The sequence below is a fragment of the Lonchura striata genome, chromosome 4A (assembly GCF_050655825.1).
Source record: "Lonchura striata isolate lonStrDom1 chromosome 4A, ASM5065582v1, whole genome shotgun sequence".
Classification (NCBI taxonomy): domain Eukaryota; kingdom Metazoa; phylum Chordata; class Aves; order Passeriformes; family Estrildidae; genus Lonchura; species Lonchura striata.
This window is the reverse complement of record NC_140742.1, coordinates 6,544,185-6,565,734: the sequence shown is the minus strand read 5'-3', so window position 1 is coordinate 6,565,734 and position 21,550 is coordinate 6,544,185. Positions and strand designations below refer to the sequence as shown.

The window sequence follows — 21,550 nt, the reverse complement described above, 5'->3', positions numbered from 1 at the left end:
GCACTCAAATGCCATTGTGATTGTCCTCAAAACCCCCATATACACACCTACCCTCCCTCAAGCCTGAGGAGTTTCTAAAACCTAAACACAAATTGTTAGAAAGGAAAGTTTTCAAATAAACAGCCTGTGAAGGCATTGATGCAAGTGGCCTACACGTACTTGTGATGTCAGTTTAGCATTGGATTAAGGCAGCAGTTCAGAAGATAACAACCCATATGCAACAAATGGGGTTTTCAATATGGTGCAACATTTTGTGTGGAAAGCAGTTTCATTATTTGTGAACTGAAATGAAAAATAAATAAGTACCAAACAAGTACAAGGATAACCATGTTAGCTGCCTAACTAGAGGCTTGTAATTCACCAACAGACCATGGAAAAATTCTGCTTCTTTCAGTTGCCAAAATGATTTCCTCAAGATCTAAAACACTCTTGCTGAATGCCCACCTGGCTGCAGCAATTGGTTTGGTTCTGACAGAGCCCGAAGGCAAAGGGCTTGGGAGGTGTCAGGAGATGCTCTGTCTGACAGAGATCAGTGGACACCTCTGTCACAGACGGTGAAGGTGGGCTGAGGCTGCCCCTGACCTCCTGCTCTGCCTGTGAGGAGACACCTGAAAAGCTGAGCAGGAGAGTAGGACCAACCTCCAAACTTGTAGCTCTGCAAGCTCATACCAGCAGCCAGAGGGATTGGATTAGGCTTTGAGGCACGTTCTACCCCTGCAGCACACCTGCTGCAAAGAAGGCACTTCTTGGGCCAGCCTAAAGATCTCCCATTTATTTGGAGCATCTACTGAAAAGTGTGGTGGGCTCCCACCCAGAAGTGCACCCAGATTTGCTTGGAAAAGTGAGGTAAGTGTGAAGTTTTCCAAAGATATCACCATACTTTGATTAAATGTAGATGCTGAGACAATAGAAGCCAAGTGACATCTCACACCAACTTGATGTCACATCTTACATCAAGAACAGTGTCCCGACTATTGCTTTTTAAGTGAAGAGTGCAACTTGTGATGTTTCTCTGCCACATACGCTAGTACAATTTATTACTTGTTCCTCTGGTGTCAGAATTAAGCATCAAAATGCTGCTCAGCATGGGAGGGCTCTTACCAATGAGAGGGTAAGCAGGCTCATCTTTTCCTGAGACCACCCAGAGGTGGTATTCACTGGTCCTGCCCTGTTGGGTGAGAGACAAAGAAGAGAAAAATGTCAGTTGAGAGGGGCCAGAGTGAGGGTCCATGAGGTTGCCCTTCACTCAGAAAGCAACAGACAGCAAATCTACACTTATCCACACCCACACTGTCCTGTGAAGCAGATGCTGCCAGCATCCTTAGCTAACATCTGTCACCTGCCACTTACAGGGAGCCCAAGCTGTAGAAGGGTCTTCTTCATCACACTCTCTGCAGTTTCCACATTGGACACGTTGACTGCAGTAGTCTAGAAAGGCAAACAGAGAAAATACAGGAAGCTAAGACAAAGGTGAGAAGTTTGGTTGTGGTTTTCCGTAGCTTCAAATTCTGGGGAAGATGTCGCATCTCTGTCTAATGACTGTCTTTACTAAATGTTCATGGTTGGATGAGCTGTACTAATTTAAGCTACACCAGAAAGGATGATGGGTATAAAACATGAAAGCTATTGCCCACTACTTCTTCTATCATGGGTCTATTATAACATCCAAAGATTTCATCCAGCAGAAATCACAGCAGGTGAGTGGTACTTAGATGCTGTGTTTGATCCCATCAGTGTTTGGCTGATTATAGTGCCACTGTCACTCAAAAGGGTGAACATGGAACATGGCTCATCAACCATGAGTGTCAGGGGTCACTCGTTGAAGGAAGAACACCCAGGAGGCAAATGTGACCCACCAAGCTCGGCATGAAGCCATGAAATGTATGCTAGACTGGGACACATTCCAGTAAATTAGTTCAGGACAACACACCAGTGACTCTGTGATCAATATCTTCAATTCATAGCACTGGAAATAGGAATTGACTGTGCCACTCAGCCACAAAATGTCATGAATTTTGAACTTAAGCAAAAGGAAAAGAGAAAAATAGTCAGAGATGAAGAATAACTTTAAGAACTAAGTGCTGTTTGGTAAGGGTCTGGCTACTTCCTCATTTGTCATACCAAAACCCTCCAAGTGGGAAGGATGCAGATACACAGATGCTGGAATACCAGCACAGCCCTGTATTCCCTCCCTTACTCCACAGAGCTCTGTGTAGTCTTGATCTGATGAGCAGGTTCTTAGCTTTACTTACAGAAGAACAGTTGTCATCCAGCACAACAATCTGAAGGGTCAGATTCTTCAGATACTCATTTTGCTTTACCTCATTGATATGCCTGAAAGTCAAAGAAAAAAGGATGTAATTTCCCAGCCAAATTTGAGATGAGCCCTAAAATTTGGATGGGATGTCCCCCTTGGCACTGTAATAAATACAGATTAATTATGACATACATGAATGTAATGTTCATAGTGAGGCCACGTGCTCTTACTGACTTCTTTATCTACCTGGGGCACAAAGACTAACAATCCCCCACATGCAGTACTTCAGTGCAGGTAGATGTGTCCTGCATAATACCTTCCAGTGTTCCCTCAGGATCACTACTGTCTGCACAAATCAGAGGATTTCTACCCCTCTTTGTCTCTATATAAACACCTTTGTCTGGGTGTTAGTGGAAGCAACATATAAAACATAAAAGAAAGAGAAAAAACTGTAGCCTCTAGATGCAACATAATAAAAAATTTAGTTCTAATCAAAACCATCTGAAGAATCAGTAACACTTGTGACAGTTCCACAGTGATTAGCAAAGTCAACCTCCAGCTCCAAAGGGAAAAGGATGCTCCAATAATACCATTTTCTGGTACATCCCGTTTTTTCCCATCTGTTAACACCAATTTTACACTCTCTTAGGGGCATCTATATTCAGATTTCAAAGGTGGATTTTTCAAACAACACTTAGACACTTAACATGCTGAAAACCAGAGCACAATTTGATGGGCAAATTTCTCTAAAGCCTGTAGAGGAAACACCTGGAAGGAGGATGAAAGGAGGGTCACTTACCTCAGTAACACTGACAGCCATCGTTCCTTCACATCAGCTGAGCTGAAGACAAAAAGGGAGGCAGATCATCAAACAAGTGCTGAATGGGTAACAGCCTTTGGCAACTCTACACAATTTCATTTATATATGGCTGTAAGTCAAAGTTGCTTCCTGCAAAGCCCTGGAACAAAAGCACAGTCCTTTCCTTCTTCTGTTCTATTTTAACAAATTAACAAAAATAATAATAACAAAAAAAAAAAACCAGCAACAAACTGGACCAGGTTTCCTGTCAAACTGGTGACTGTTCAGATAAGAGACAATTCCCTTTCTGTGAAGTTTGAGTTAACTCACCTTGTGGGCCCTCATTATTTTTGCAGTGACCTTTAATTACTATTTTCTTTCTCCTAGTATTTCCTCCCCAAAGTCTGCTGTTCCTAGAACTACTGCTGCCAGCACAGGTTGCCCGGGTTCCAGGGTAAGGAAATGGAAAAGGAAATGGGCCCTTTAGCCTCAGTCATTGTTTCACTTGACACAGGGGACCTGAGTAGCTACAGGGTGGTCTGATGTCTGATAAGATACCTGAAGGTGACAACATAGTTGGTGACAGGCCAGCCAATGACAAATGAATTCTCAGGACTCATCTTTTTCTCTGTCACTTCGCTGAGACAGGTGCTAGTCCACACTTCACTCAGATGCACTTGCTTTTTCAGCTTCAGGCTGGAGGAGGATCTACAATGGAAATTATTAATTCCTTAGGCCAGAGAGTAACATTAAGACCTCCAGAGTCATATCATGCTCCTTTTCAAGTTATGCAGATGCAGTTAGAGCTCTTAATTTATATGTGACAGAAGGAGTCAGACTGAAAGTCAGCTTTGTCCTTCTGCCTCTTGCCCTCATAGTGTATCTTCAAGCAACCTCACAAGGAAATGGGCAAAACTGATTAGACAACCTTTTGCTTCAGACAAATGGAGTAAAACATTAATACCAAGGAGAATTTGTGAAGGTGGAAGGGGGAAATGCTACATTTTAGATCCACATTTCCAAAGAAGCATTGTTTTGGAGGCTGCTGGGTGCTCCACAAACAGATCAGAGCCTCATAGAATCTCACGAGTTGGAAGGTACCCACATGATCATTGAGCCCAACAACTGGCTCTGCACAGGACAGCCCCAGAAATCCCACCACATGCTGAGCCTAGCTTCAGCAGCAGCTACTGGGGAAAAGGAATGAGTGGAAATTCCTCTTACTTGGACTTGGCAATGACCAGCACATCACTCAACAAAATCAGATGTCTTTCCTGGGTCTGCAGGCCCACTGTTAGCTGCACTCGCTCGTCCAGGATGAAGGTGGAGCCTGGGCTACTGAACACCCCACTTGGCAGCCCATTGTCTGAATGGGAAGAGGAAAGAGTAGTTTCCCTAGAGGAGTAAGAAAAAGCACAAGACTTTGTCAGAAGCTTTCCTTAGAAGGGTTTGTGATGGGACACAGGCATCCGTTTTGGAGGAGCCTGAGAGCTCTGTGCTTCTCCCAGCCCCTATTGCTTTCTATTATGACCCACATTTGCCTCTGCACAATTAACTTTACCAGCCTCAGACAGATGGAAAACTGTCTAAAAGCTCACAGCAAATCTTCTGATATTAGTCTGCTGAAATAGTGGTTTTTGAGTAATTTCTCATTCAGGTAAAAGTCTTATTTCCTGCACATGTGTGTGAGCTATGACCTCGTGGCGTGGCTCAGCTGGGTGTGGGGGGCACTGCCCTTTCTGTGCGTGTTTTCCATCCAGACTGAACAATTTGTAAGCACAAGAGTTGCAGCAAAATGAACTACATGTACTCATCTAATTCCAGACATCTGATTCTGGCTTGCCTGGCAGCCATCCAGCTTGTTGTTTCTTCTGAGATTCATAAAGGTGCTCACCATTTCCAAAAATCCCTGAGGGTTTTTGCATGCTGACTTCAGTCAACAAGGCGGGCTGGAGATTGAACCAGACCCTCTCCCTGTGCTGTCCCCAGCTGGAAGAGCTCTGCCAAGTGCAGTCTCCTGGTTTGCACCTCAGCACGCCCAGAGCACCTCCTCAGCACTGCTGTGGGCTCAGCACACAGCAGCTCCCCCAGCCATTTCTGGGTCTCAGCGTGTGGGATGTGCTGCATGAGCATGGAAGAGCTCCTGCTCACACAGTGTGTTTGTGTGGTGAGCCTGACTTAATTAGTGAACCTCTGAGACATGGCCTTAGACTGACATGGAAAAAGCCTCACAGAGATCCTGCTGTCTCTGCAGATAGACAAAAATGTGTATCTTGCTTGCAGGCAAGGATATTTGCCTTCCATTCACCCCTCAGCAATTCTGCTCTCCCTCTGCTGCTCTACTCTCTACCCTCTAGTCTGAGGACACTCTACACAAACAAATAAAAAACCACACAAGCTGTAATTGTAGTATTTTTGATGTTGGTCTTAACTCAATTTCCACTGGCCTCATAACTGAACTCACCTGATTTCAGGAATGAGTTTAAAACCAGCCACTAGCTGCTTTACTAAAATCCTCCCCCAGTCACAGGAACACCTGCACTCTGGCAAACAGAAATTCCCTCTTCCCTCCTCCACAGCCACTACCAAGTGAATCTTGACTTCTGCGGCTGTGGGGCTGTAAGTGAGAAGCTTAATCACCTTCAGATATGATATCAAAAGCTCTCCATGTCCATCAGCTGAGCAGTGGGAGCCACAGCATCTCACAATCCCAAGCAGTGGATTTTCTAAAGCTGGAGGATTACCCAGCTTTATAAACACAATGGCAGGATAGCAAAAAAAATCTCACAGATACTTTCATGGCCTGAGCAAAGATGGCATTGGACCAGCACCCTCCATAGCAATTCATCACAAGAAACATTTAAAGCTTTCCTCCCTCATGAGGATGTTCTCCAGCCAAATAAAGTCAAGAATTTGTTTCTCTTCCTCACGTTTGTTTTTTTATTTTTTTTCCCTACTGCAATTTAGAGGGGGTGGGAGGAACAAAAAAGAAGTCACATAACTTTGTCAAGTGACAACCAAATGAAAATCAGTCCTGCCCTTCATATTAAATGGTCCTGTGAGACTGAGACTCCCCCCCCCATTCCAGAGAAGCAGGCTGTGCTGTGCATCCATCACCAATGGTGGGACACAAAAGGGATATTCTTCAGGAGGGCTGGTCCATATCAAAGTGTCAATCAGTTCTTCTCCTTCTTGCAAAGAAATAAAAAATCAAACTGAACAAATCCCTCAGGGAATGTTATTTACAAGACTGCTATCAGAGCAAGGCAGAAAGGACCATGGTATCCCCTTATTTGTGGCACAGTGACACAGTGCTGCAGGAGGGGATGAGGTCAAGGACTCAGCTCCCACTGGACTGAGGTTGCTCAGCTCAGGGCTAAGTAAGAACACTCAGTGTTTCAGCAGAAAATGTGCATGTCTGGAACATCCCTGGCTCTGCTGACACTCCTGGTGCCTCACACTGCAGGAAAAGCATCAGCAGACACTCAGTGGAGGTGCAGGCATGGGGGCAGCTCTCCACTGCCCGAGCTGGTATAAGGGAAAGCTGCTGCCCCCCGACAGGGACAGACCTGGCCTGGAGCATGTCTGAGTCTGGCAGCTCTTCCAACAAGTGCTCTGAGCTGAGACCATCCTGCACAGGGCTGTCAGGGCATGCCTCCCACCACTCCCTGCATCTCCAGAAGCAGCTCCAGCCCCCTCACCTGCCCAGGTGTACCTGGAGCTGAGCCAGAAACAATTCCCAGGACATCCCTCCCCCTGGCAGCCCAGCACATGGAGCAGGGGGCTCTGGCAGTGAGTAAGCTGGGGGTGGCTGCACAGGGAAACTGTGAGGTTGAAGGGCAGGATGCTCCTCAGGGGTGCTAAATCTGCATCAGCCCATGTCCTGCAAGCCACCATGTCTCTCTAGTGCCTTGTCCCTCTCCACCTGCCCCCACCTGCCTCTGCCACAGGACCAAATTGCCCTCAACATGGTTAAATGGGTTTGAAAACCAATTTGATTTCAGTCTGTGCAGGCAGAAAGATGGAAAGAGGAGTCAGAAAGGCATTTTTTCTACCTGGAATGGGACTTTGATTTTCCAAGTGCTTTAGTAATGGCAGATGAGGTAGATCGTCTTCTCTGGACGATGGGCTTCATCTTCTGCAAGACAAAAAGCAAAAAGACATTCAGGTTAGCCTGGCCACCTTGGAAGCAGACCTGCTCATTGCACTCTTCAAATTCTCTTTTTGTCTAGCTAATAATTATGAAACCTCATAACTGAAAGTCATGATCTGTGCTGTCAGACACCTCCCTCCCCTTCCTGATCATTAAAACACTGGTCAGCTCTCACATTTATGTTTTCACAGCCAAATTTCAAAGTAATTATATGAATAAACAGAGGGAAAAAACAGAGTATGAATTTCAAGAAAAACTTCCAAACACTCATACCATGAAATAGTTTCTAAGGAAAGGTATAGAAATACAATGTAAAACTGGACCAGACAAAAATATGAAGAGTTTGTAATACTCTAGGGAGTTGTACTTTATCAGCTGGAGGAATGGATGAGGATCCTTAGTAGATTTTTCTCTATTTTAATTTTCCATAACTCACAGGTTCAGCAAACAGATTGTTACCAGGCCCCTCTCCAGGCAGCCTAACCTCAAGACATTTGTGTCTTTTATAACAGCCACAGCCACCAAGATTTGTTTAACACAGAACTGGGGTGACTGTAATGATGAGACCTACGAGTTAGAAATTATAACAATCCAAGTCAGCATACACAGAGGTCACAGGTCTCATTTTATTTGCTAAGTAAATTTTGTGCTGGAGAAAGATGAGAGATTTTAGCCTGGGAGAGAAATCCTTATATCAGTGACTCTTGATTAGTAAGCATGGGAAAATCTGTCCCGTGGCTCATTTCTAATTTCAGCATTTGCCTATGTTGGAGCTTTAAGTGCCAGGAAGTTCAGAGCATGTTGAGGCTTACTGATCTTTTGACTTCTGAATGTTACAAAATATGAAAAAATCTAAGAATAAAAGAAACCATGATTGCTGGTTGATGAGGGAGGCCTCCTATGGGGAAAGGATGTTGCTTTTGTTAACTGTATAACTTTCAAGGTCTGTGCTGAGCAGTGAAAACATTCATTGCATGTGAGCTCACTGGTCCCATCTCTGAGAATGCAAGGCTGTTACAGCTCAGCACCTTATGACAACATTACCATTCTTGTGATGTCAGAGGAAGGTATTATCCTCATATCAGTGATGGAAGTGCAAAGGACAGAACCATTTCAGTCAATTTGTGTGACTGATGATCACCACGTTGTGTCAGGTTTTTCAGAGCAAACTGGAAGGCTGGCTGGGGCTGGTTTGAAGTGCTTGCCTCTGATTACCCTCCCTGGAGCTACAGGAGCTCAGCACGGCTGCAGGTCTGTCTCCAGGGCTTTGTGTGAGAAAATAGAAGTTGGTGGAAGTGATTTAATGCTGTTCAGAAAGGGAATGCATGGCAGAGGCTGGAGTGGAGTCCAGCTGCCAGGGAAGGGACAGCCTCCTCATCTCCCATTTACTTTACAAGACTCCTTTTGATTTCTGCAGCCAAGGACTGAGAATCCTACGGGGTAGAGCTTTATACAACACAAACTCCTGACTCCATGCCTGATCAGGTCCAACAGAAGCCTCCAAAGCACAGATGGCCTTGTGAAAAAGGATGTATGATCACATAACTCGAAGCTGGAGTGGGCCTGCAAGTGTGACTTAATAAATCAATTTCCTAATTATAAATATTCAGCTTTGCAGTATCCTTAGTGCTCCCTAAGCAGGTTCCCTGGGTGCATGTACATATGTAGACAGAGGCAGATGGACAGCAATTTTTCCCTCATACCCTGCTGTGACATTTCCAAGCAAAAATCTGTCTCTGGAAGTTTCACAAGGACAACTGAATAAAAATAACATCAGCTCACAAATGCTTGTTTTAAAAAAAGGAAGTCCCTACTAAAACAGAACATCTGGCTTCTGGAAGTGCCTTAATAGGATAAAACGTTCCTACAAACAAAATGCAGCAAATCATCAGTCATGAATTATCTTAAGGTGGGCAGCAAGGATGGGTGTGGATGCCTGGGGGCAAATGCCAGCAGCTGCCACTGCAGAGATCAGTGATGAAGACAGGGTGAGCTGATGCACCTCTGTGCCAGGGGCAGTGAGACTGCAGCAATGTGTTCAATGGCACTGCAATAAACCCTTGCTCCTGATAGATCTCCTGTGCCAAAGAATCCCACGGCACACAATACCTGGCTGTAGGTAAGGCAATCATTCTGGCCACTCCAAAACCACTCTCTTCTGGGCTACAAGTGGTGCTAAAGACAGACATGATGGAATGTTAGTGTAGGAGGGCATTTATCCCAGAATAAACTTCAGGGAGTCAGTGCTGGTGGATTTCTTCTTCTGACCATTGTTTCTGAATGGTGACAGCAGTGCCATCCAAGCAGCCTTCTCTGAGGACCTGTCCTGCAGCACCACCTCAGCAGGCACTGAGCTACCCTTGGAAGTCTAACAAAGACAGCACCGTGAGTTTCCAGTGAAATGCTGTGACTACAGGACATACTTGATCTATCTGAAAAAAATGCAGAGATCATCAGCTGTCCAGAAGTCCACTGCCTGACTCCAAACAGACTCTAGGCAAACAAAAAATTGCTTTCCAAGACTTTAGGCAAAGTCTCCTTGATCCTAGCCAGTCGCGTTCCTTTGGCAGGAATTCACTGAGATTATGGAATCCCTGTACTGTAGGTAAGACAATCATTTTCACCACTCTAAAACAACAATCTGAGGAAACTTAACACAGCTAATTGGCACAATTTAAGGGTTAACATACTTAATTTGCATATTTAATAGAGGAATGATAAATTGTTCAGCCTTTAGTTTCAGTGGGCATACAAAGTAAAACAGTTGCTTGAGTGCTCCCTCACTGCATGGGAGAACATAGCTGTGTATCTCATTTTAAACAATTTGTGCATGGGTCAGCCCATGCAAATGATATTTTCTTAAGACTGCTGCACCAGGACAGAATCTCCTAACACCTTGACTGCTCTCACAGTGCCCTGTAAATGCACTCTGAATCCAGCATGTTTCTAAGCTCTACACTTTTATGGTTTTATTGCAAAAAAAAACCCCATCTCACTGCACAGAAGCAGCATTACAAGTCCTGTGTGTGATGCTGGAGCCCCCTCACCCTCCTGCCCAAAGGCTGGGCTCGAGCAGGGCTGGCTGGGCTCCCAGCCAGGCTCACCTGGCTGCCAGCAGCACTGGGCAGCCCTTGCCCCTGAGCATTGTTTCTGCATGAAGAGGAGACCTCGCTGTGCTCCTCCACGCTGAAGCCAGGCTGTGCTTTCCCTGGAGGTCAGCTCTGCTCTCATTCACTGGGCATGGAATCACAGAGCTGCTGAAGGACATGGCGTGATCTCTGGGCTGTTTTGGTGCCATGGAAACAGATACTCATTTACCCAACATACTCTGGAAGTGCTTGAACACTTCTAACGCTCTGGGCCGTGTTTGTGCATTACTCATCTCTGAGCTGCTGATTTTAGCTGTGTATTTCTTGGCACCAGGGAGGTTGTGAGTCTGATGCCCTTCATTCCAAATCCATGTATGGTCTACGCTATCGGCTCAGCTGGCCAGCAGCAGTGGCTTTTTTTTTTTTCCCCACTGACCTCTGCACTTGAATGTTATTCTCCAAATAGTTAAGGTGGGATGGAGCTGAAAAATAATGACATCTGCTTAGCACAGGGTGGATTTTCCTTCTGACAATAGCTGGTCAAAGTTTGCAATGCCTGTGGCACTGGAATGATGCTATTTGGTTTAGTCGCCATTCAGAAATGAAAAAAAAAATGTTTAACAGGGCTATTTTTCTGCAAAACATAAATTGAAATATTTGTTTCATAAACATTGATACACTGTGTCTTTGAAACCACACTGTGCTTTCTTCAACCCCAGCCTCTTAGCTGCCAGGTTCTGTTACTCTTTATGTGGAGCATTAAACTGTCAGCATCACTCTCCTCTCATTAGGCAAACAGTCCACTTCCCAGCTGCAAAGATGATTAAAGGGAACCATATACTGATCAAAAAAAAAAAAAAAAAAAAAAAAGAAACAACCAAAAAAACCCACAAAAAACCAAACCAACCAACCAACCAAAAACCCCACAAAAAACAACAACAACAAAAAAACCAACCAAACAAAAAAAAAACACTCCAATTTTTATAATTGTGGATTCAGAGTCCATTTCATGCTGATAATCTTATCTGCCAGGGAGGCTTATTGCTAAAGACATGGTCAGAGAGAGTAAAACATGGGTCACAATGGCTTTGATTATTTGGAGCATCACAGATTGTTCAGAGCCCACAACATCAAGATTATTCTTATTCTTGCATGGATGTTGTGAAACACTATCTCCTACAAATATTCTCCTCACAGTATCAGCATGTGGTGTCAAGAGCAGAGAGCAGATCATTGCTATTGATCAGCTGATCACAGTTGTCAGTGGAACAGGGCAATTCAGTGGTCTACTGGAACAGGGCAAAAGTTACTATATAAATGTAGCACATGGCCACTTAGTTTACAGGCAACATTTAAAAGAACATTTAAGAACCCAGTTAAGAGTAGAGAAACAATTCATCACTTGGACTTGGATCCATCCATGTGAAAACAACTGCTGCTGTTCTCTCCAATAATGAGTTTACATTAGCAGAGGCATGCCTACAAAAGTCTCTTAATGAGATAATGTGGGCACTGCTGCCTCCTGCACTGTTCATGTGAGTGCTGGATGCTCCTACCATGTACCCATGTCAGACTGCTGTTGCATTTCCAGTTAGGAAATGCCACTAGAGAAAGCTAATGAAACAGAAGAGAAAATTGTTTAGTGCATAAAAGGAAATCAGGCATTAGGTTACATGAACTGAAAAAAACCTGAGCTAGCCATTGTATGTAGATTTACAGTAAAATTGAGTTTAGGGAAAAGTGCACTCACATGGCTGCTGTCTCCTTCACCCTGCTCCCAGACTTCACCTGCCACTCAGCAAACTGTACAGGGTGACTGTGACCCCTCAAGCTGGAACAGTTTTAGCAGGGGCTCCAGCAGCTGCTGTCCTGCAGCCATTCCCCCTGCTCCAAATGGGAAATCCATCACAGGGCACCCACTGGGAGGCAGGCCAGCTCTCTGCCCTGAGCCTCACCAGGGTGCTGTGCCAGTCTGCCAGCCCGGTCCTGGCTGATGCTGCCTTGGAAAGCTCCACTCCTTCCTACATCATGCCATCAGCTCCTTAGAAGAGATGTTTTTTCTTCTCATCCTTGGTTTCCTGCCCAGCTCAGAATAAGATTAAAAACCCTCCACTTCTTCTCCAAGTGTCTCTTAAAGGTGATTGGAATTCTAGGAGCAAAACAAAAGCCCAGGCTGTGATTTGTTTTCTGCACTGGTTTCTCTATCTTTTCACAATTCTCAGCCAGGAGAAGATTGGATCATCTCATTTACAAGGACTGGCTGAGGGAGCTGAGCCTGTTCAGCCCCAAGAGCAGACAGCTGAGAGCTGACCTCATCAATATCCATCAGTATCTGCAGGGAGGGCGTCAGGGCTGGAGCCAGGCTCTGCTCAGTGGTGCTGAGCAGGACGAGAGGCAATGGGCAGAAATTGGAAGACAGGAAGTTCCTTCTGAACATGAGGAAGAACTTTACTGTGCAGGTTCAGTGAACACTGGAACAATTGCCCAGAGAGAGCTTGGAGTCTCCCTCTCTGGAGATGTTCCAGAACTGTCTGCTCACAATCCTGTGCACTGAGCTGTGGGACAGCTCTGCTTGAGCAGGGAGGATGGACCAATGTTCCTTCCAGCCTCAGGCATTCCGTGATTCTGTGAAGATGCAGAGATAGTGGTCCCATGATAGTGATCATGACCAGGCATTGCTAACCAGCTTCCTTCCAGCTCGCTGCCAGCCAGGCAGGCAGCATGACCCAGCAGAGAGAAGGCTCCAAAACAGAGCAGGCCCAGCAAAAAACATGCTCTGTATGAACCTCTGATGTGCACTCAGAGCTAAGAAACTTGGGTGTAAATATTTATCTGAGCCATTTTACACAACTTCATCTTCCTGTCATGTTTCACTAACTGCTTCCCTCTCCCTTACTGCTAATACACAGCTCCAAACAAATTAAAACATTTCTTAAAATATGCAGAGCCTGGTAGCACTAAATCAAGTTTGCAAGGACACACTTTGAAATATTTCCTTTTCCTTCCAAGAAATGGAACCCTGCTGGTTTATTTTAAAGTGTCCCATATAAACAGGACTGGGAGAAACAATTCTTGTCTCCCAAGGGCCAAGTGGGTTTTCCACTTGGAGGCAGAAAGAGAAGTGACTGGGGATTAGCTTAATTCACACTAATCTATTCCATGCCATATTTTTTCCCTGCTCCCATGGATTACTTGTGCCTTCCTTGGAGTCTGGAGCAGTGCCAACAGTGGATGGCAATGAGGGAGGATGTCCTGCAAAGCATGGCGGGGACCGTCACCACGCAGAGTCCAGTCTTCCTGACAGCAGCAGGTCTTTCTGAGCAGCTGATTTAATGGGGATATTCTTAAATGGCACTGGGCTGGAACCCAAATAAGGACACTTGGAAGATGTCATGGCTTGGGGCTGTGTTTCTGGCTACTGAGCACAGCCTTGCCTTGTCCTCCACCAGCAATGGCCATGCAGGGAGAACAGCACAAATGTTCAGCCCCATGACAGGGCACTGCTCAGGGTCCCAAAACAGAGCAAACCCCTCAGTTGTCACTCAAAGACAGGCACCTGAAAAGGGGCCCAAAAGCTTTAAGGAAGGCAAACCTCAGCTCTCATCCATCAGCTGTGCCTCTGTAAAAAACACCGTGCCCACCTGCAGCTCTGTGCTCCCTCTCTGAGGTCCCAGAACCAGACAAGAGAGGTGAAAATTGAAAAATACAAGAATAAAAAAAAAAAATCCTGCTATTGCCAAGCCTGATATAGTGTTGGTGGACAGGATCTCTGAAAATTACAGGCAGCCTCTGCTGAGAACATCCACAGGTGGTCTTTTCTCTGCAAATTCTAAGGTTCAGCAAGAGAGGGGCGTTTATGTATTCTAGTCTTTATGTATTCCTATGTGTTTATGTATTCTGGGACAACAACAGAAAAAAAAAAAGCTCTGCATGAAAAATGCTTACTGGTGGTAAGGATGATTCCTTAGTCATCACCCACAGCAGGAATAGGCCCTGAACATCCAAAGGATACACATTTTTTGCATCAATATCAGTTTGAAAAACCTTGAACAACACAAATGCAAGTCTCTTCTGTGTCACTAGCATAGCAAATCACTAATTGATGGAAATTGAAGAGATCAATAAATATTGATGTTGATTCAGAAACACTTCTGAATTTTAAGCATTTGGCTTGGCAAGACATGAACAGCTGCTAGAGGAAAGCAGTGAGAAATGTAAAACCTTATTTTGCAAAACTTCTTTACCTTTTCTTGGAGGTCCAGATAGTTTTCTTGCAATTCTGATGTCCAGGGCCAATTAAATTTGAAATATGTGTTGATAATGGATTAGACCAAACATTGGTGCCTGTTGGGATTTTCCTGAAGTGCTTCTCCCCATGGTGAAAACCCATCACAACAGATTGCCCCTACATGTTTTGATAGAATTTTATATCAGGACTCTTTCCTCATTCCTTTCCTTCCTTTGAACCAATGCTGAAAGCCAGCCCAGGAACATCTCACAAGGAATTCATGATTCTATAGCTCTGGAGAAAACCTCTGCACAGCTCTACACACATATATGTTCTTTGGCCTTAAGCTGAGGCATGCTCTGATGATGAGCATGACATCAGTGATTAAAAGGTGATTACAGATACTACTCAAATGGGAAATCAGAGGGGGCACACTTTTATAAAGCCTTTTGGACCATTTAATTTAGGTTGGTACTGTGGTGTAAAACTTTGTTGTGAAGCTGTATATACATAATATTGAAAAGGAACTTGCTGGGTTTCACAGTATAAAAATTCATCAATGAGGCCAAAGTAAATTAAGAATCATGTTCCTTCTTTAAAAATGCAAATAAACAGTCCACTGAATTGAGCTTTGGCAAAATGAAAAACTTGCAGAGCAGCCAAACCAGAGGAACAGAAAAATGTAACACGTTCCTTAGTGCCTTTAAAATAACTCCTTTTCCCCCTTCCTCTTGATTCAAAACCCCTCCTCCTGCCATACTAAAAATTAAAAACTCATAGACAGCTGGGTCTGCTCAGCTGCAGAATTACTGCAGCTTTTCCATGCAGGGCTTCTGAATATGAGTATGGTGGTCCAGACCCTGCTAGGGTCTAGATTAACTCCCAGTGCTTGAAATGCAGATTTGGTGCGTGACAAAGGAAAACATGAACTGCACAAGGAAGAGAAAGTGCAATCCACAAACAGTTTAGAAGGCAGAAACGCTCCAGCTCTCCTGAGCAGACAGTGCAGCTCCACCTGACACTGGTTCAAATCCTCACTCTCACACACACCCAGGGCAAGGCCAAGGTGACCAGAGACTCACCATCCTCAGAGCTGCCCTGCACTTTGTCCTGGTTTCCAAGCCAGCCTCCCCCAGCCCTGATGGAAACTTGCACAAATTGTGCACGCCAGGGAAGGTCCCAAGTTCCCCCCAGAGGAGTGGTGCCCCTGCAGGCAGAGGGGACTGGGTGACCCTGGCACCTCCACCAGCAGTGCCAGCAGTGCCTGTGAGCTTAAGTGCCCAGTGAATGTTGCTTAGTGTTGAGTGATGGTGCTTCTCATCTATTTACAATGATTAAATCATTTTATTTGCAGCTTGGCCAGAGAAAGGACTTTGAGAAGAGGCAGCTCTGTGCATCTGGATTTCATTAGAGCTGAACATTAATCCCTTTATGCCTTATAAGCATCCCGTTAGCATTCTACAGACACATTGTTAAATGGCATTTGCAGAGCTGGCTGCCTGAAAAATTGGTTAATCAGCAGCATCTCTGCTAGCACACACCATGAAAGGCATTTTCCTCCTTCTGCTGCTTGCTCATCTGCCTGTCGGCATCAGTGTGGGCACAATCATAGTAGCATTTACTGTCAAACTACTTCTTGAACCCCAGGATAGGTTTGTGCTGAATTGCAGGATTTAATTCCACAGAATTCTGCAGTTGACTGAAATGAAAAATAGACATTCTAACCTCAAATGAGGATCCAGTGAGTTTCAGTGGAGCTGTGAGTCTAAAGTTACATGAGCTGGGCAAATAAAAGTAGATTTTGGCTTAAACAATTGCACTTTTTTGCCAGTTTTTGGAGTTGCAGGAAGGCGTAAGGGTTGAGCAGTGATAGAGCTCAAGAGAGAGACATTGCTCAGCAGTTGAGCAAAGGTTGAGAAAAGGAAAGCAGGAGGGAACAGCTGAGCCCATGTGAAAAAGAAGATGCAAAGGAGAGGTTTGAAAACACAGCCTGAAGAGCTGCCAGTGGGCTGAGAAAGGGAGGGAGAGAAGCTGATCAGAGCTGATGAAGAGCTGGAAGATCAAATAACCTGAAGGCCATGGGAGAGTTTGCCAAGGCTATCAAAGAAATGTGCACATTCCTTTACTAAAAAGAATGCTATGAACCAATGCAAGTGAGGCTGTGTGGCCTTTAAGAACACGTCCCATTCCTTGGTGGTGTGAGAGGTGGAAAAATACAAGCAGTGGAATCACTACTATGCACATAAAGTTCCCTACACAAGACTGTTATAATTATTCTACAGGAGCAACTGCTGCAAGCCACTGCAGAAACAGAGAGAAGAGCCAAGGAAAAGAAAAACAAGGACAGAAAATCGTGTTCCCTTGAAGGCAGTAATAAAATACCAGTGTTCTGCAGGGAATGGGGGTGGTGAGAGTGGGTATATCATCCCCTGGCAGCCAGAGTAAGGCTAAAGCAGAGTAATGATCCCTCATTCTCCATGCTAGGGCAAAGGCTGGGGTTGTGAGGGTTGGATCAGAGGCATGAAGGTTCACCTGCCCCCAGGAGCACCTGGAGAGAGGCCATGGGGCTTTCTGGAGACGTTGCTCTCTGTGCCTCCATTTCCAGCACAGCCTGAAGGGGCAGGCAATGGAAAACTCCAAGAAACTTTCAATTTAAAGACAATTATTCTATTAATATACTACTCGCTGCATTAATTTCTCACAGTATTTATTTTTCACTTTTGCCTTAACATCTACAGTGTGAAAACTGCATCAGCTGAAATTAGGCTAAATACAGGACATATTGTGGGGTACAGATGACCCCAAAGGCTTCCTGACCTGCCTGTTATGCCCCATTTCCCATTACTCAGGCTTAACATGTTTATGCATAAACTAATACCTCCAGTCGTGAGTATTTTCATGGGTCTTTGGTAAACACTTTATATTTTGACACATTCTTTCCAATATTGAGGTGTTCAGAGTAAAAAAACAAACAATTATCCAGCAAGATTTATAGAAGAGCTACATAGAATTTATATTACTTATATATTTATATTATTTATATTACATTACTTAGCTGTTAGTACCTACTAGTTTTACTAATTTTCAGGAGGAAAATTTTCCTCAGGTTGAGCAGTAGGCTCTTCATCAACAATCCCTACATAAGGACATATACACATACACATCTGCATACACACATAATACATGCACAAAGCTCTTTGGGTTATAAATTTCCCAATAAATGTAGCAGACAACTTCAAAACCAAACCAAACCGAGCCTTTAAATAGGAATTATGAAAAATAAGTTTTAAATCACAAAAACATCCTGTTTTGCTTCAGTTTCTCTCTCACATGCCGCAAACTGGACTCCACCCCAGCTGTTTTCCAAGGGGCTAACTATGGGTGCCTGGTTTTGGAAACTTTCATGTCCTTATCTGTCCTGCCATTTGCTCTGTGGGAACATGAGGAGAGCAGCACTGTGCACAAGCAAAGAAGGGCTGATCCCTAGTGCAGGGCACTGAGCACCCATCCCTGTGCCAGTTCCTCTTCCCACAGCTCTAAGACATCTCAGGAGGAAACACAGAGAAGTGGAAGATAGAAGGAGTGGGGTTTATTGGTTTTTAGCTTCGTTTTAAACCACAGTGACTTTCACACTTGCAGCCCCGGATGAAGTGGAGAAGATGCTGTTAAGGAGATTTTCTGTTCTGTTAGAAGTCAGCACCCCCAGTGCTGACACTGCCTTGAGGAGATGTCAGCCCCTCCCCAGCAGCACCCTGAGCAGCACAGAGGGGTGGGGAGCTGCCAGGGCACTTAGCTGAGAAACCATCTGTGCACCACAGCATCCCACTTCAGCACGGCCCCTGGGGACCTCTGCATGCCAGCTCCCAGGCAGGCACCGAGGGTGTCCCCTGAGCAGCACTGCCAATGCTCCACAGGCTGCTGAGGGTGCTCGTTTGAGACAGGTGAGGTGTGACATAGGTGTGACTGCACACAGGTGATGCAGGACACAAGTGAGCAACAGCCTGAGGGGCTGAGTGCTGCTGTGGGCATTCTCAGAGCTGTTTGTATCCAGACCTGCTCCAGCAAGAGCTGAATGGTGTCACTGGCAAGAGTAGAGGAGTGAGTAGTGCAGGGATGAAGGTAAACAGAACAAATACAGGAATCTGGGGGTGTTTTGGAAGGGTTCTGGCGTGACAGAGGGGTGCTGAGCCTGGGGCAGGTAGGAAGATGGAGTATGGTGTGCTGAGGTAAGGCTGTCCATGAGGGACTAGGAAAAGATCCACAAGGATCTCTGCATCAGAGCTGCAAATCAGAATCTTATGCATTGCAAGCAGGAGGGGATCTGAGATCCCTCATCACTGGTCATGAAGAACAAGCATCCGCTACATCTTCAGGTTAATTAGGAGAAGCCATACTCACAGTACATTCCTCATCATCTCCCACACCCGTGAAGTAAAACCAGTCTGACTACACAGGTGATTGAATCACATCCCCTGGTTACAATCTAAAAGAGTTGCAGACCCTGGAGCTAGCTCCTCTGCAAAGACAAGGCCACTTCCCAAGTCTGGGGCCAGCCCAGCTGAATTATAATTAAGGAAGGTGGAGCACCAAGAGGAATAAGCAATCACCTAGACCAGAGCCATCAAGTGATCTACATGTGGGTTCAGCCAAAACCTAAAGTGCGCCAGTACTTAAAGACAGGTTAAAAAGAGGAACTGTGTCCAGTGCTGTTGTTGCAAAGACCTTCACTGAGCACCTAGAGACTGCAGGGAAGACACACACTATCATTGTGTATCCATGCCTATCCAAAATCAGGCTATGCAACCATCCAAAGTGTGGTATGATGTTTGAGAGGGATTCCCTGAAGCCACTGACTCTCGGAAAATGTAAATCTTTTTAAACAGACAAACTCTAATATTTACTTTCCTCATGGAAGGAATCTATGTTAATTTTTAAGACCTCACTAGAGGGCGATAAATAGATGGGCTATAACCAAGCTATTGCCTGTGCAGGAGGCAAGATCTTGGAGAAAACTGGTCAGCTGCAGGCTCGGGGGGTAGCTTTAAAAGGTCTGTGCTTACCAAAACAGCCCCCTGAACACCTCTCTCTGGTTCACACACTAAATACTTTACTTCTCTTTAGCTGCTCACTGGAAAGCACCGGTCCAGGGGCCCAGGAAGTTTACCCAGGAACAGGGTGTGAGCAATGTCTCAGTGAGGCATTGGCAGCTGTGGCATGACCAGGAACATTCCCATTTGTACATGACCCATCAAGCACCGGTGGCTTAATGAGCTGAAAGTCATGCCGGACAAAGTGATGACCAGGTCCTTGAAGGCATCGGTGGAAGGCTGAGGTGCAGTGCCTGGTCCTGCTTTGTGCATCTGGGGAATAGAATCTACACAGAGCTTTGTGCTCCTGCAGAAGCAGGCATTCATGGCCCTGCTGCTGAGGCTGTGCAAGTGAGACCCTGGCTGTGATGCTGAGGCAAAGAGCATTCTGTTAAAGGTCCTCATTTTCCATCACCTGCACATAACGTGGAGTTGCCATCACAGCAACGCTCCAGGTGACACAAAGGCATCAATAGGCAGGGGTCTGCTTAGGAAAACAAATGTTAAGGAATGTTCTAAATATGGAAGACCATCAGAAGGTAAAGGGAAATCCAGCCAGCTGTGTCTTAGATAGGGCTCATAGGTAAAAACTTCAAGTGGCCCTAAAGAACTGGCAGCAAAAGATGCAATGAACCATCACTCTGGATCACAAGGATTTCATGGGCACATTCCAGCCCCTGGCAAACATTACAAGTATTGCAACTAGCTGCAAATCTTTATTTTTATATTTTTTTTAACAGAACTTGCTATTTATTCCAGTGGAAACTCCCTGCAAAGAAAATTGTTCCACTCTGCTACTGTTTGTGTTGGATGATTCATTTGAGAATTTCCAACTGGCATTTTGGGAAATGCTTACAGTTTTCCCTCCTATTTTCCATTATTTCAAGCTAACCTTATGCCATTACGGTATTCTGCTGCTCGTTCTGTTGAGCTGAAAAGCCACCAAGGGCAGCTGCGGTTCCGTGAAGCCCGGGCAGCCCTGTCCGTCCGGCCGCAGCCGCTGTCGCCAGGGGAGGCGAAGGGACGAGGCAGCGGCGGCAGGGTCCCGACACGGGCGCACGGCTCGCACCCCCGACAGCTCCGCGGCTCAGCGGCGGGACGCGGCGGCGACTCCGCCACCGCGACTCCGCCGCCGCGACTCCGCCACCGCGACTCCGCCGCCGCGCTTCCCGCACCGGCGCTGCCAGACCCGCGGGATTCCCGTCCCGACCGCGGGCGCGACCCCGGCCCCGCACCCGCCTCCGCATCCCCGCCCGTCCAGCGCCTCCCGAGGAGCCTCCCGCGGCCCCGAGCGATTCCTGCCGCGACCCCGCAGCGCGGCCGCCCCGGTGCCGAGCCCGCCCCGCTGCCCCGGTACTCGCCTGGCTCCGCGCGGAGCCCGCGGCGCGGCTCGGGGCGCGGCCGCGCTCTCATGCCCGCGGCAGGGGCGCGGCGCGGCCCATGGCCGGGGGCTGCTGGCCGCTGCTGCCGGCGGCCCCAGCGCTCGGTCCCGGAGCGGCGGCGGCAGCGGGCGCGGGGAGGGCGGAGCGGGGCCGGGCGGGGCCGGGCCGGGCCGGGCGGGGCCGCGGCGCCCCCGCCCCGAGCGCGGCCCCGGCGGCCGGGCTGCCGAGCCCCCCGCGGGAGCCCCTTCGGCACGGGAAGGGATCCTGAGCCCGCCCCGAGCTGCCTCCGCCCCGGCTCGCGGTGGGCGCTGCCCGGGAGCCCGGCGCTGGTACGGAGAAAGAGCGACCCAGAAAGGGACGCTGCGAGATCGATTTTCTGGGCGAACGCGGTGGGAGAGCCAAGAAGTGACAGGAGCCGGCAGAGCCGGGCACGGGTGTTCTGGAAGGCCGCTCCTCCTGCGCGCCAGGGCACCTGAGCACTGTTTGCCACTCTAGGACTCTTAAGGCTCCTCTCATGGGGATTTTTGCCATACCAGGGAGAGCAGAGTGGGCTGT

The 21,550-nt window shown here is 46.6% G+C and overlaps 1 protein-coding gene across 2 annotated transcripts in view; it reads right to left on the bottom strand.

The window, feature by feature from the left end:
* Window positions 1-21,113, bottom strand: part of LOC110480485 (rho GTPase-activating protein 20) — a 30,017-nt gene extending 8,904 nt beyond the window's left edge. Inside the window, exons 1-8 of one of the 2 annotated variants that reach the window (XM_021548435.3) lie at window positions 20,975-21,113; window positions 7,112-7,194; window positions 4,281-4,451; window positions 3,615-3,764; window positions 3,057-3,098; window positions 2,253-2,334; window positions 1,351-1,428; window positions 1,102-1,168 (exon numbers count right to left, since the gene is read on the bottom strand). In XM_021548435.3, the coding sequence (XP_021404110.3) occupies window positions 1,102-1,168; window positions 1,351-1,428; window positions 2,253-2,334; window positions 3,057-3,098; window positions 3,615-3,764; window positions 4,281-4,451; window positions 7,112-7,191 (670 nt within the window). In that variant the 5' untranslated portion in view covers window positions 7,192-7,194; window positions 20,975-21,113. Of the gene's footprint in view, window positions 1-1,101; window positions 1,169-1,350; window positions 1,429-2,252; window positions 2,335-3,056; window positions 3,099-3,614; window positions 3,765-4,280; window positions 4,452-7,111; window positions 7,195-12,253; window positions 12,448-20,974 lie in introns of those variants that run through there. The other variant, XM_085570940.1, reaches the window with a different exon arrangement.
* Window positions 21,114-21,550: the final 437 nt, after the last annotated feature.